At 36.7% G+C, this 15,860-nt stretch overlaps 1 protein-coding gene across 1 annotated transcript; it reads right to left on the bottom strand.

Moving 5' to 3' along the window:
- Positions 1–9,511: 9,511 nt before the first annotated feature.
- On the bottom strand, positions 9,512–13,936 carry LOC129227768 (protein argonaute-4-like). Its single transcript, XM_054862375.1, has 2 exons — positions 13,505–13,936; positions 9,512–9,998 (listed from the first exon to the last, which is right to left on the bottom strand). Exons 1-2 carry the CDS (start codon positions 13,842–13,844, stop codon positions 9,706–9,708), a joined length of 633 nt encoding a protein of 210 aa, XP_054718350.1. The 5' UTR covers positions 13,845–13,936; the 3' UTR covers positions 9,512–9,705.
- Between the last annotated feature and the right edge of the window lie 1,924 nt (positions 13,937–15,860).

The following is a 15,860-nucleotide window of genomic DNA, read 5'->3' on the forward strand; positions in this document are numbered from 1 at the left end:
GTTATTTTAGTAGCATTACAAGTTCTACTTTTTCATTTGAAAACATAAAAAGGAACCGATAATCATACATTAAAAAATACACTGAGCTTAATTCATAGTATTTCACATAAAAACATTTATAAGTCTTACAAAGTATTCAAATAACTAAACACGATTTTATTTTACAATCATGTTAAAACAAAGTGATAAATAAACACAGTTTTATTTTTCATTAGAAATTGTTTTTTAACTAATCGCATTTTAACTACTCGTATATTGTATTGAAACATTAAGTCTTAAGAAGCATTCAAATAAATAAATGAACTTTCATTTTACAATTACATCAAAACAAAAAATAATATTACTATTGTATTTGAATAAGAATTAAATGAAATTTTAAAAAATAAATAAACATTTTTACTTAAGAAAACGGGAAACATGACTGCAATATGTTTCAAAGACATAACATCAAATTATAGTTCATAATACCAGATTATTAATGTTAACTTAGCTGAGCAAATTTATGCTTTTAAAAAGACGTGAATGATTGGGTGCCATCCCCCAAAGTAGACGGTGCCCTACCCCTTCAATTATGAAAACTACAAAAAAAAAAAAAAAAATCTCCATCTCCCTTAAAATTTCAAGGGCACAGTTATTTATAACTATAGCCGTTGAAAAGCTGTCATTACTATGAGACTATGATTCCGACCCCCCCCCCCCTTCGGTCTGCACTCTCGAAAAATTACACAGGAATTCAACTTGAAAAACGTTAATTAAAGAATGAATAATACAACATCATGAATACTGTATGTTGTACATCAAAAAAATGTATTCAATATCTAAACAGCCTTTTTTTTTGGAATTCGGCTACTTTTCCATTTTCAGCTTTTTCTGCTGCTAATGATTCTTGTGTGTGTGTGGGGGGGGGGGGGGGGTTAATAGTTCATCATTTTAGGCTTTTGAAAAATTATTTTAAAAAGCATTAATTGATGACAAAGTAACCTTTTTCAAAAAACTTTTCATAGAATGACCATTTTAACAACTTTCTTTAATACTTAAAACCTCATATATGTTAAATTTAGATCAACATTTTGCTGAGTATGCTCTTTTAGGAAATAAATGTGACAGTTTTGTGACAGGGGTAAGGGAGGGGATAACAAGAAATGTGACATCACGCCTTGTTTATAACAATATGCTCATGTTGAACAGCGTTACATGTAACAAGGAGGAGGGGGGGGGGAATTTGCTCAAAAGTTTGCATAATACTTTATAGACAGCCCCTTAATTCAATTTATGTTACAGTTTCAGAGTTCCTGAAAGCTTATTAACAGAAAACCCAAAGAGTTCAAAAAATATGTAGTTCAAGACATTTTGCCCTTTTTAAGCATAAACAAACAAGCACAGAGCATTTGGCAAAAACACGTTGTGTATCCACTGCTCAAAATTAATCTTTCGCAAGCCCAGAAATTATGAATACCGTTAACTTAACCACAATGTGTGCATAAATATCATAAAACTTAAAGACAACAGTGAAAAAAAAACATACATATTTTTTTTAATTTACGCACAGAACCAGTTTGTTTGAATAACATTGCAGGGGCGTAGTTGGGGGGAAATGTTTGAGTATCGAACCCACGACCTCCGGCGTTCAAATCTAATCTTCTATCTCAGAACTACGGAAGCCCATCAAGGAATGTTTTTTGATCAAAATAACACATGCTAGCGTATGAAACAATTTAATCGAAACGGAAAATATAAGGTTAGTTCAGTTAAAAGCCTGTTTCAATAAACTTGTTTACATATTAACTGAATATCAACACCAAGTTACGTTGCTTCTGATAGCAACAAGTATATTTTCAAAAAATTTTGACATATGTATATTGTCAGCTTGGAAAATCCATTTCGAATAAATGCGTGTACAAAGTTGAAAAAATAAAGAAATAAAAAGTTGCAAATTAACCGTTTCAAATATTAAAGCAGTATACTGAAATTACAAATTACAGACAAAGATATCAGAAAGGAAACTGAAAGGAAATTTTGTGTAATGGAGGAAAACTTAAGTAATCTTAACTGCATAAAATGTAAATTTGTTTATCTGAGAAAAGTACTTACCTCCAAACTTTAAAATTTATTCCATGAGGCGCCCAGCTTTTTTCTTCACATGCAGGTTGTTCGGAAGCGGAAATCGCTGACTCACTTTCACTCAGCAAAAACTTATATTATATATATATTTTTTAATTGCTTCTACATTCCGGTACGTGGAAAGGATGAGATAAATCCAACAGTATTGTATTCAAAAATGTGCAGCCGAAGTTACATATTTCCTATTTCATCTATTTCAACCAGAGCAAGAAGCACTATTGTTTAACTGGTAAACTGCACTGCTTTCAAAGTTTCGCGCCAAGTTCATAGATCGACGACTGGTGGCGTAACGTAGCGGGGGGAGGGGAGTTGTCTGGCCTGTTATCACGTGGGTCTCGGCGGGACGCCGCCCAACGAAATCCCACACATGTTCAATCGGTGACACATCCGAGGAATATGCAGGTCAAGGAAGAAGCTGTATCTGCTGCGAATCAAGGTAGGATTTGACAGTCTTGGCGACATGTGGACGGAAATTATCCGGCTGGAATACAGTCATTGGCAATCCTTGCAGTAAAGGAATAGCTTGGGGCTGTAAAACTTCGTTTATGTATCGGGTACTGTTCAAATTGCCCATAATTCGTAGCATTTATGATCGTTCATGATATGCTATGGCACTCCAGACCATAAACCCGGGTGCTCGTCCACTGTGGCGTACGATAATGCACTCCGGAATGTGCCGTTTACCGGGAAAGCGCCTGACACGAATTCGGCCATCATGGTGCTACAAATTGAAGCGGGATTCGTCAGAAAAGACGACCTGATACCAATCAGCACGCCAGCTCCTATGTACACTGGCCCATTGTAGCCGCAGGCGGCGATGGTTTTGCGTGAGAGGAATCCTGTATAAAGGAATCCTTGCGCGCAGCCCACGCTGCAGCAGACGTCTCCGAATTGATGAAGCACACAATGAAACAGCTGTAGCTATTGACCACTGTGCTGCCAATTGTCTAGAAGAAGCTGTGCGGTCCGTCAGCGCCATACGTACCAAGTGTCTGTCATCTCGAGCTGACGTCACATTTCGGGGTCCACTCCCGGCTTTTTGTGCAGTCCGACCCTCGTCCGTCCTCTGCTTCCAAACGCGCATGATTGTTCTGCTGTTACGCTGCACACGAGCGGCTACTGCCCGATAAGACAATCCAGTTTCACGAAGGCCGACGATTCTGCCCCATTCAAACTCCGAAAGTTGCTCAAATTTCGCTTTCTTTCGTCGAAGAGGCATAGTAAAGATTCAGTTAACGTTTACTCTAGCATATAAACACCGATAATCATACACGCCTCGCTACAGCCATCTATTTATATTCGATTCGATCCGCCGTTCAGAGGGTGCTGCTCAGCATACGCATACGCTACCGGTCTGCAGTTATAATCATTTGCATATTATGCCCTACTTTACATTTCATGGAATTTTCAGCTCACTAGCGTAAGTCCTTCGTGGTGTTGCAATTTTCACAAACAGGAGTGTATATCCTTTGATCCTTACTCAAGCATTTTCTGTTTTCTTCTATAGCTGTTAATCAGGGCCGTCGCTAAGTCGAAAAACCTGGGGGGGGGGATACACGTTTGGCGGCCCTAATTGTTTTAAACGCATGTTCCAATGTGCATATATATATATATATATATATATATATATATATATATATATATATATATATATATATATATATATATATATATATATATATATATATAGCTATATATATATATATATAGCTTCTGGTTTAGCAGGGATAGTCATTAGGGTGTATCGAAAAAAACTTTTTTTAGAAAGTTTTATCCGAATCAAAAAATATTGATGTGTCCCGCACGAGGCCTAAAATTTATAATTTTCTTCAAAAAACCATTTTTTTCTAAAAAGATTTTTTTGAGTAACAGGAAATTGTTTTTAAAAAATTTCAAATTGAAAAATGTACAGTTAAGTCGGAGAAAAATGTGAGGAAAAGAAAACTATCTTAAACAATGCATAGGTATCCCGCATTTCTTCCAAACTTCCGTGATTTTCACAAAAATGAAAAGCATTTTACAAGGACATGTAGCTTGTTTAAAAATATGGTTTCCGATAGCAGTCCCGAATTCTGCGGGATCCCAAATGATGTTTTGCGAGATCAGTCCGGTCGAATTGAGAACAAAATCCCGCATGATTTCCAATCCCGGAAAGATTTTTCTATGCAAACGTTTTCAACTTTTGCCACTCATAAAACGAATATTTCACAATCGGTCATTTGAAGTTTGAATCACCTTCCTCGTATTTCTGCGCAAAGAGCAAGAATAACTTTGTGTCTTATTCAACATATGTTTGTGTGTTTAGTAATTTATACTTCATTCTTGTAATAACATTCTTCTATGTAATAAAATGAAAACGATGTTTGCAAGATTGTTATACAACTTTAATTTTATTTTTTAACTTCACAAAACTAATTTTACAATATAATCAGAAAATAAATTCACATAATGGGGTCATTTCCAAAATTATAAAAATATTTTTTTTCTGAAAGAGCATGCTTAAAAACATACACTCTAGGCTTCTTTAAGAGGTTTATCCACCTCCAGATCAGTCACTTCCAAACCCGGGCTGATGAGTGCTAATAAGCAGGAAACTGCAGTCCTCGGCTGGAATGACTTAGTTGGTGGTGTATTTCATGAGTTTAACCAAGTGAATTTCATGAGTTTAACCAAGTGGATTTTTAAAGAAATCCTTTAATCGGCGCGCTTTCATTGTTTACGCTTCTGCCGATGACATCACAAGTGATGAAATGCCATTCACTGTTGCCATTCGCAAAACGTAATATTTAATTCGCTTCTTTACACACGTGTATTGGCAACGAATTGATAGCAAACGTCGAGCGCAATATTTCATTCGCTTCTTGATTATCATAACGTGGAATCGCGGCAGACACATGCGCCAAAGTGCATCATTTGTGACGTCATAAAGACCACGCCTTGTTTGAAAAATCGGACATTTAAAAAAATTAATTAAAAAATAACTTTTGGGAAAATGAAAGTATTTTTTGGTTTCATGTCATTTTTTTTCTTTTTTAGTGTATTCTATCAATTTCAGTAACTAAAAGTAGTACTTTTGACTGAACGCCACATGCATGCAAATAATTAATTTCTCAAAGCGAGGGGGGTGAATTAACCCCCCCCCCCAAATGACGGACTTGTTTTTAACAATCGTTTTATTTAAAAAAAACCCAAATGGATGCTGATTTTAGTGTAATTTTCAAAAAACAGAAGGCATATTTATTTGTGTACGCTTTTGTTATAGCTTGATCGCAGAGAGATGGCATGCAACATTCAAACAGCGTCCGCACATCACGTTCACCCCGTCAAGCGGACACACTTACGTTTTCCGAACAGGGGGAAGCATTCATACATTCGAACGCGCGTAAAGCACATGTCGATACTCTCACCCAATAGCGAGTAAGCGCTCATCTCGTGGAGACCAATGAAATGCGACTCCCAACTCTACGGACGTCAGAGCCGTCAGATATCTGGCTTCTAGGCACGTTGACGGGTTCCGCACAATACGGCTTGCTGTCATGGCAACGCCGGCCGAAAACTGGTTTTAGGGAGAAAAGTATACGTAGGAGCCGTGGTAGCCCGATCGGTAGAGTGTCGGATTCGGGGCCGGAGGGCCCTGAGTTCGAACCTCGATGGTCGAAGACCCACCGTCGTCATTAAAGGGGACTGGGCGACGTTAAATATGCTCGTAGTCTCAATGTTCTCCAAGTGAAACGATACCTCTGGGGGTGCTAGCACCAGGTAGCTATTAGCTCCTGGTCTAGTTCTAAATTCTCATTAACTGTTCGATCCGGTGATGGTGCTGCCATCTATCGGTATAAAAAATAATGGAGGCAAGGCACTTAGTATGCAGTCCTCGACATAAATGCAGTTGTAGTCAGTTGTGACTCGGAATCGAAAAGTATACGTCGGTGGACGGATGTGCGGACGCAATGTGAATGTTGCATTATGCAAAAGGACCACTTCATTTTGTAATAGATAGGATTAACTAAAGCCCTGGATTTTAAGTAGGGCTCGACCGATGGCATTTTTTGGCCGATGGGCCGATGCCGATTGTTGGCCGATTGTTCAAAGATGGCCGATGGCCGATGGCCGATTGTTTTCCTCCAAATGGCCGATTGCCGATGGCCGATGGCCGATGCTGTTGGCCGATGGCAAAAAAAAAAAAACTAACAGAAATAAATTGATAAAATTGTCAGGGATTTAAAGGATCATTGATTTATTTCACTTTACTTCCTTTCTACGGATAAGGAATTGTAATACTCTCTCCCCCCCAAAAAAAAATCAGATTTCGACCTAAATTTTTATTTTATGATCATCCAATTTAAACTTCACAAGTTTTTTCTGCGCATATGTACATGCATATGTACCTAAGAACATATAGATGACCGAAATATCCATTTTGAAAGCCTCCTTAGTTAAAATTATCGTAAATTCTCTTGTGATGTTTTCATGCGCGTAAACTTACGTCACTCAAAAACGTTATGAAATAGTAAGTTGAAAACTCATACGTAGGTAGTATGATCTAAAAGTTCGAGGACAAGTTGTATAAAAATTTACCGTGAATCTATCTACAAAATAGTCACCTTGAACGACTATGCACTTCTGCCACCGTTCGTATAGCTTTTAGAAGGACTCCTGGAAGACATTTATCGCAACCTCCTGTAAGGGCTCTTTCGCTGCTGCTTTGACTTCATCGTGGGGAAGAAGGCGACTTTCATGTTGAGGATGCAAACCAATAACATCACGATTCGTCGGACTTAGCTCCGTGTGACTTTTACCTGTTCCCAGCAAAAAAAAAACATTTGCATGGACGCCGCTTTCTTCCGTCAGGAGAAGATAAAGCTGCATCACAGAAGGTAGTGAAAAATGGCTTCCAGGAGTTTTTCCAAAAGTTATATGAACACTGGCAGAAGTACACAGTCCCTCAAGATGACCTTTTGTAGGTGGATGTGCTTCGGTAATGTGAACTATTCTGGGTAAGGTTTTATACAGCTTATCCCTCGAACTTTTGGATCGTACTACGTACAATCTGTATAGGGTGTAGCCATGCTTCTCCTTTTTTGACTGCTGTATGATGGAAGACGAAAAACAACAGCCCCCCAAAAAAAAAAAAAAAAAAAAAAAGGAGGAAAAACAAAGAGACTGTTTAATAACCAATTGATTTTTTTTTTAAATTGAACATATAACTGAGATTTCAGTAGTATTTTAATAATGCTTGAATTTAGGTAAACTAAACCTAGTTAAAAAGCATTAAATTATGTTGTTTAATCATTCAAAAAAAAAAAAAAAAGCTATGAAACCGTCAACAAATTACGCTATTAAAGTGGAAAGATTGCACGTAGACATTTTTTAGTCATCAAGTTAAACAAAAAAGGTAACAGATAAATTACAATATTAAATCATAATAGGAATATTTTTATATTTATTTAAAATTTATGAATAGAAAAGTTGGCATTTTTCATAAAATGTATAACAGTGGCGTAAATTTTACGGAAGAAAGAAATAGCCACGAAATGAGTGAGATTCTTAAAACGCAGCTACCAATAAACAAACTCAATATTTACCCCAAGTTAATAACTGAATACATATACATACTACTTGATTTGATGTTTGCACACGTAATATTGAACAATTTGATTGATTAATCTTTTATGGAGCACTACAAACACGTTCAAATCAAATTTTTCAATTTAACAATAATTTTCTGAAATTTAAAAAATTGCATAGTAGAAAATCCTTGAAACTTTTCTATAACATATTATTAAACATATGATGAAAACGAAAATAACTTATTCATTGATTTTACATAAATACATAAAAATAGTTACAACAGAAAAAAAACTCGATCGCTATTAATGATGCAAAAAAGGTGATGCATTACAGAATATAGGTGAAACAAGTATAAAAAATACGCAAAATGACATTTCGTGACCAAAATAAATAATCGCTAAATATTTAAGAAATGCTTGAAACGACGAGGGCGGATTAGGGGGTCACCCTCTAATTTTGGAGTAACTCACAATGTTAAACTTCGGCCCCAACTTCGGCTTAATTTTTTTAGTGCAGAAGCGCTACCACCAACGCCTCGGAAGAGTTTCTGAATCTACTTCAGCACTTCTGAAGAAAAATTCAAAATCTCTTTGTTTTCCGAATTATGTCACAATTCAAAACGTCTTTAATCAATTTCTAATTAATGCTCTAAACTCTTCCTAAACAATAGATAAAACTTGAAAAAAAAATCTCTAATTTTATGAATGGTGTTAGTTTTAAACAACTCAGAAGTACAACTTTAGTATAATTTCAGAAATTGAGGGAGTAGGAGGAGGAGCACGCAAGTGTTCTCGGAAATACAAAAAATAGTCACAAAAAATAGAGTTCAAAATAATAATAAACATTGCGCAGAAAAACCCTTTTAAAACTTGCACCCGAGTTTGTTTTGACGTGCAGTGGCGGATTTAAAATGTAGCAAATGTTGCAATTGCGCGAGGGCCCCATAACCAGAGGGGCACCGTAGGAGTTACAACAATGCTTTTGATAAATGTTTTACAACTTCTGTGATAGAGAAATACGGCCCCAAAATGTATTTCGACGGGTCCCAATCTTGTAGTACCGCCGAAGCGATACAGAAAAGACTGCATTACTGTGATAATGTTACAAACATCGAAAAATTAAAAATTACCGTCGGTTCAACGGGAATCGAACAAAATGAAACAAAACCGGTTTCGCCATCTCATATTTGTTTCCACGGTCTCCAATTCGGTAATATATCACCAAATGATCGTCAGTCAGAGACGCTATATTAGTTTTGCATTGAAATAAGTAATTAATAGCCACAAAAAATCAGTTAATAGGCTTTTTAGAACATCCGATCGAAAACAAAAAGGGAAGGTCACAACTGGAACGTGCGCACTTCCCACAGGCGAAAATGTAGCCTTCTACAGCTTACCATTTTTTAGTTATGACTTATGAGAGATACATACGTGCATCCAGCCGCAAGAAACAACGCAATAATTAACGTGTTTGGTACCTGAATGCAGTATTAAAAACTCTTTCAGGGGTGACTAAAATATAAATTCGTACTGAAATTTAAGTAAACAATTTTGTTTGAAAACAACAACTCCCTTTACTTTGTATTAAAAAGTAAAACAAAGGTCTTTTTTCTTTTCAAAAACATCGGCCAATTCCATCGGCTTTTCGATGTTTTTAAGGCCGATGGGCCGATGTTTCCTGCAAGTTAGCATCGGCCGCCGATGCCGATGGCTAAATTGTTGAACCATCGGCGCCGATGCATCGGCCAGGCCGATGCATCGGTCGAGTCCTAATTTTAAGTAGGAATTATCATAACGTGGAACCGTAATATGGGCGAGCAAATAAACATAGCAAGTTGGCGAAAAATTCATCATCCATTATTTGTAAATATACAGGCGAACCAAATGACCTTTTAATTTTCTATTACGAGCAAAGCCGTGCGGGTACCACTAGTTCAAAATAAAGTGGTAAGTTTTCCTTTCCAGCTCACCCGCCATCTCTCCGTGGTCGAGCTTTTTTGCACTCATTTGAAATTCACACAAAATACATGGTGTTCTTGAGTGCATCGTCAACTTTCGTAAACTTCAGAGCTGTTTCGGACGAAATGAGCTGGAATTCGTCGTCACAGCTGTTTTCTTCATAACACAGTAGTTTTGTCCACACACGGCGACCCGCAAGACGAGCGTACCGAACTGGAGCAGGAACGGAGATGCTGCTGGTGCCAGGAGCATAACAGTGGCACAAGTCGTAGGTCAGTTTCTGAATCTCGTGGGCGGTCATACTTGTGTCGTTTTCTAGGACAGTGTAACGAGTTGCTCGACTTGTACCTGAGGAATAAATGGAACAATATTTGATAAATGTTTTGCTTCGAGTAAGATTTTTGTCAAACTAACAGACGATTCAAATAAATAAATAAATAAATAAGTAAAAATACAACGATATTAAAAGTCCCTACTTAAACAATGAATGATTTGAGTTTTCACATCTTGAAGGGCGGACTGGGTCTCCCGAAAGGGCTCCAACCTTGACTCTCAAAGGGCGCAAAAAAAAAAAGCACCTAAAAGCGGGAAAAAAAGGAAAGCGCGCAAAAAATAAAGAAATTAAAAAAATAAATGAAGATAAAATTAAAAAAAAATATATTGCAAATAAATAAACAGCTAAAAAAAACCGAAAAAAAAATCCGAACGTCCGCAAAAATAAATTAATTAATTAAAAATAATAATAAAAAAATTATAAATAAATAAAAAATAAAAAACCGAAAGCAAAAAAACACCCCAAAGGTGGGGGAAAACATTTAAAAAATTCATGAAAATAAATAAATAAAAAGTCAAAGGCGCAAAAAAAAAAAAAAAAAAAAAACGACGACACAGAGGCACACAAGTTCGAAAGCGCACCAAAAAAGAGAGAGGAAAAAAAAAAAACTCAAGCGCACAAGTTTGAGGGCGCATAAAAGAAAAAAAGATCGCACAGTTGCACAAGGTACAAAAAACGAAAAAACGAAAATGAAGACGCTGAAGTTTAAGGGCGAAAGAAAAAAAAAACAAAAAAAACGCACAAGTTTGAAGGAGCAAAAAAAAAAAAAAACCCTGAGGCGCACACGTTTGAGGACGCAAAAAGAAACAAAGACGCACAGGTTCGAAAATGCAAAAAAAAGTGCACACGTTTGAGGGAACAAATAAAATAAAATAAAAAATAAAATTTTCGGGGTGGGGGGAGTTGAAACTGGTGCTCAGGATCAAGGGCGCAAAGAAACCAAGGGCGCGTTGATTTGAGGGCGCCCCTCCCCAAATTTAAAAAAGGATAGGAAAGGCGAAAACGAAGGCGCATAGGTTCGAAGGCTAAAAAAAAAGGGCGCTCAGGTCCAAGGGTGCAAAAAAAAAAAAAAAAAGAAGGAAGAAAGAAAGATAAAAGCAAAGTCGTGCAAGTTTGAGAGCGTAAAAAAGAAAAGAAAGAAAAAATCCGAAGGCGTTCGAAAGCGCACAAGTGGGAGGCCCTCTATCCGCATGTGTGATGTGCATTGTTGAAACACTTTTCTTAGAATCGAGTCAAAATCGCTTATTTTTGAGAACATCAGTTACTCAAAATGGCTCTGAGACAATTTGGCTTCGAATTGAAAAGTAAGAGTTCTTACTTTTGAAATATACCCTCTTCTCAAAAACAATTCACCATGTTCTCAGTTTTCAAATACCGCTCTACTCACAAGTGTTACAACATGTGCTTATTTTTGAGACATTCGTATTCTCACACCAATGCGACATGTTCTCATTTTTTAATTTTTCTGAAGAATATGGAGATCTCACCAGTTAAAACTAGTCTACAGCCTCTAAAGAGAATTCAGTATATTTAATACTATTGATTAGAATCTTCCAGAGTTACTAAGAAAGCTCCGGAAGTATCTATGCAACTGTGGCCAAAGCAGACTTATTAGCTCTCATTGAGAGCTTTGTCAGCCTGAACGGGCCATAATCAAGCGAAAGGCGATACAATTAATAAATACACTTATTTAATCTTTAAACTGGTAGCTAAAAATATTTTTCACATCAGTGAGGAGTCTGCATTTGTGTAACTTGAAGCAATTCAGAAAACTTACGGTAAAATAGGTGAAAACCTTAGAAATCCCGCACTTTCCACGAAAATAACCAGTAACGTTTCGGAATATTTTTTTAGAGTGTAGCCTTCATTCGCGGTGTTAGTTCCTGGTCCAAAGTGCTAACTGCTAATATTTTTTTGTATTCATATGCTGAAATGAGAAATTCAACTCCCGCTTTCCTTCCTGCGCATGCGTTATTTTTTAGATGGTCTGTTTACTTGAATTTAAATTTGACATTTACTTAATTCTAAGTCAAAACTTTTTGGAAAAAAATGAGAAGATAATTTGTTTTATTTTTAAGTAGGTGATTTTTAATAGTGCGTGTGTGTGTGTGTGTGTGCAGGAGCGTGTGTGTATAGACGTGTGTGTGTTTATTTATGTAGGTCAGTATTGCTATGCATTTTTACTTCCTTTTACAAAAAAGGAAGTATTGTATTCGCAAAAAAAATTTTCACTCAAAAATCTGCCTTAATTTCCATTTTGCTCACCTCTGAATGAATGTTGAGCTTCTTTTTCGACTCGACCACACGTGGATAAGTGCTTAAAAACATATAGACACGCGAAATATTCATTTTGGCGATTCCCGAGTTAATTACAACGAGTTTTCTCGCGACATCTGTATGTACGTATGTGCGTATGTATGTGACATAACTCAAGAACGGTATGTCCTAGAAAGTTGAAATTTGGTACGTAGACTCCTAGTGAGATCTAGTTCTGCATCTCCCCTTTTGGTTGCATTCGGGTGTTTCTAAAGGGGTCTTTTGCCCCTTTTTGGGGGGAAATCATTGTCAACTGCAATGTAAACTCAAGTAGTGTTATAACTTGGCGGACACTTGGCGATATATCGCCAATCTTTTGGTCGCCAAGTTTCACAAATTTGGCTTTTTTTTAAATCTGGTTTCAATTTGGTAAACGTTTTATTTCATATAGCAAATATTTTAAGATACGCAATTAAAACAAAAAATATTTTCTAGTTACTTGGTAACGGCGCGTTAAAACAAGGAGTATGATCATCTCTCCTGATTTATTGGACAAGATTTTTCTGGTTATCCATTGAAACAACTCCACCATAAAAAGCTCGTTATCGTAGGGTGGGTTGTATAAAAAAAAATAATAATAATAATTTGAATTCAAATTATGTTTTTCGCAATCACGAGTTGCGACAGGACCCTACTTATTGAGGTTATTATTTCTAGAAGCGGCTTCCGTTCCCTGGCGGTTACGTATATTGGTGTGTGTGTGTGTAGATCTGTGTGGGTTTGCGTAGGCGTGAGTGTATGTATATAAGGGCGTCTGTGCATGCAGACTTGTGTGTGTGTATAGGCATGTTGTGGTGTAGGTGCGTGTAGGCGCACACGCGTGCTTGAAAGTGCAAATACTACCCCTTTGCTCTCTAACGACAAAACATTAAGTTAGAGAAATGCAGGTCATGCAGATATATGCATCTCATTCATAGCTGTTCAAAAAATGGCATAACTCAAAATCGCTAATTTTTGAGCTATGACGTTTTTGAGCGGAGTGAGCGATATAATTCCTAAATTTTAGTAAAAGTATAGCTTGAACCCGAATAACTTATATTTTAGTCCTAACAAACATTTAATTGTTGTGCATTAGAAAATCAGACATTTCCTGAAAGTAACCATAATGTGTATTTCACTACATAAAATAATATACAACCAGGTCTTTTTGGGGGGGAAACACGGTATATAAAGGAGTAGAAAAATATCAGCAGTCGTACATTACCTTGTTCTGCTAAATGACTGCATAACAGGAAATCTTGATACAGAGAATCAGTAACTGTGTCCTCAATTATTGCTCCAGGGGGAATGTTCTTCATTTTTCCAACCCCATCTTTCTCATTTTCAGGCTTAAATCGAATATGATTGGACTTTTGAACAGAAATAAATGCCACTCCTGGTTTGTAGTTCTCATTGATATCTTTGCAGGCTTCTCTTATGTACTTTACCTCCGTCTCTAGAGCATTTTTAAATTGACTTTTACTCAAGGAACTTCTGTACACTATTATTTTTTCCGGTTGTTTACCATGATTATTTCTGGAAAATGCGTCCAATAAATTTGCCATTATGGATTTTAATTCTCGAACTATTTCAACATCGTTTCCTTTTCGTTTTCTATAAGTTAAAGTTTGAGTATTAGTGGACACTGCATACTGAGACAGATCTTCATCAAGACTGGCAACGACTGACGCAATCGAACAGTTAACTCTACTGAATGAGGTGTTTGAACGAAGGACATACAATGCAACAATAATAGCGCGAGCTTCATGTTCTAGTTCAAATGATAAACGTTTGTTTAATCCTCCCATCTTGGTATTTATCTTCTGGCACAGGTTCCGAACCAAAGATGGCGTGCATTTTTTCACTACGCTGTTATCCATAATGCACTGGGTAATCAAACCAACAGTGGTTTCTGCAGCTTGCTTAACTTCGCCATAAACCCATTTATTATCCCCTGGTAAAATCACAACCATAAAATTCGTCTCATGTTTTTGCTTTATTGACTGAAACAGATTTGATATTTTCACTTTTTGATAATCAACGATTTCGATCGTAGACGGATGATCGAAGACCATGCCAGTTTCTCTTGCAATGTTACACAATACATCAGCAAATCTATTTAGGACCCGCAGGTCACAAAGGCGTTTATTAGCAAAACTTAAAAGAACCCAAGTGCCGACATGCGCTGGGCGGACAAACTGGTTGCCTCTCATGTTCCAAGAGCCATTTCTTGGTTTAATAACTTGCGCATGAAGGTATCTTACACTTGGCGATTCAATGACTTTGCCCTCTAGGGATAATGGTCGAGGGTCAAATTTTATTCCAAACTCTTTCAAATATGGATCTCTCTCAAAATCAGATCTTTTCACTATGTTCTCAATTTCATGGAATCTATCTTGAGGCTTACGAGCTGTGAATCTTATCATCTCGGCATTTTGTCTCTTTTCTAATTTTTTTTTACAATGTTGTCCTTCAATTATATCACAGATCTCTATTGGTAGATATACTTGTTTAGCCTCTGGGTTTACTTGCAAGCAAGGAAGTTGTGGAAACTGCAAAACAATATTATACTGCATCTTAAAATAATCCGATACAGTCATTCTTCTTTCGGTACCATTGATAGTAACGGTGAACTCTATTCTCTGAGCACTATCCCTGGTCAATCTTATTATCCTGTATTTTTGATTGTACCTTTGCAAGTGGTTGGTTTCAATAAGCAAGTTTTTCAGTTCAATTGTCAGTCGTCTGATTTCCATGTCTGTCAAGTGAGTTTTTTGACGCAAATTTTCAACTGTAGTATTCAGAATAGCAGCAATAAATTTTACAACAGGGCCCTTTTCATAAAAAGTTGTTGCTATGATATCCAAATTTACCATTGGTTTCCACTGACCCAAGCGCAAACTCTGATGATATCCAAACCATATTTCTCTTCCACTGCCAAGCGGGTGAAAATCTTGAGGAAGGGGAGGATGAAGAAATGATCGACCCCAAACCGTATGTCTTAGCATTGGGGACTGACCCAGTATTGTTTCTACGACCATGACTACTTCTTGGGGAACTTTAGCGCATTTTCCTAAAAAGAATGCATGAAGTGAATCTAAATTTATCGCACAAGAATCTGTTTCTTTCTTCTTAACAGGTTTGACAGTAACTTCATACTTATCAGTTCGAGTATAGGTAGGACAAATATTATCTGCATTAAGCAGTTGCACTTCATATTTTAAAGGAAACCTTTTGCATTTCAGCTTATTACGCGTGTAAAGATTATTTCGGCCATCATACGCTACATGTAAACCAAAAAAGTTTTGATTTCCTTCTACCATCTGTAGAATAATTTTTCTGTTAAGCTCTCTGCTTAGGCAACTATATTTTTGCTCTTTCTTAACAGAAGATATTGAAGTTAGACATGTACTTGAAGAACTTGGTTTTTGCCCTTGATTAGAATAAGCATTTTGTTCAACGTTTATATGCCTGATTCCTATGTCATAGTGATAGACATATCCGCCTGGAATGTCAATGTTGAAACAATTCGTAATTAACTTAATTTTCTTTCCAGAGTTCTTTTCACCTTCCCTTACTGG

The sequence above is a fragment of the Uloborus diversus genome, chromosome 8, assembly GCF_026930045.1.
Source record: "Uloborus diversus isolate 005 chromosome 8, Udiv.v.3.1, whole genome shotgun sequence".
NCBI classification, from domain to species: Eukaryota; Metazoa; Arthropoda; class Arachnida; order Araneae; family Uloboridae; genus Uloborus; species Uloborus diversus.

Bases quoted from the DNA above. Each gene is read 5' to 3' on its own strand.
- LOC129227768 (XM_054862375.1), bottom strand. From the start codon at position 13,844: ATGGCAAATTTATTGGACGCATTTTCCAGAAATAATCATGGTAAACAA. The intron at 9,999-13,504 runs GTAATGTACGAC...TTTATTCCTCAG, and splicing joins CAGTCATTTAGCAGAACAAG to GTACAAGTCGAGCAACTCGT.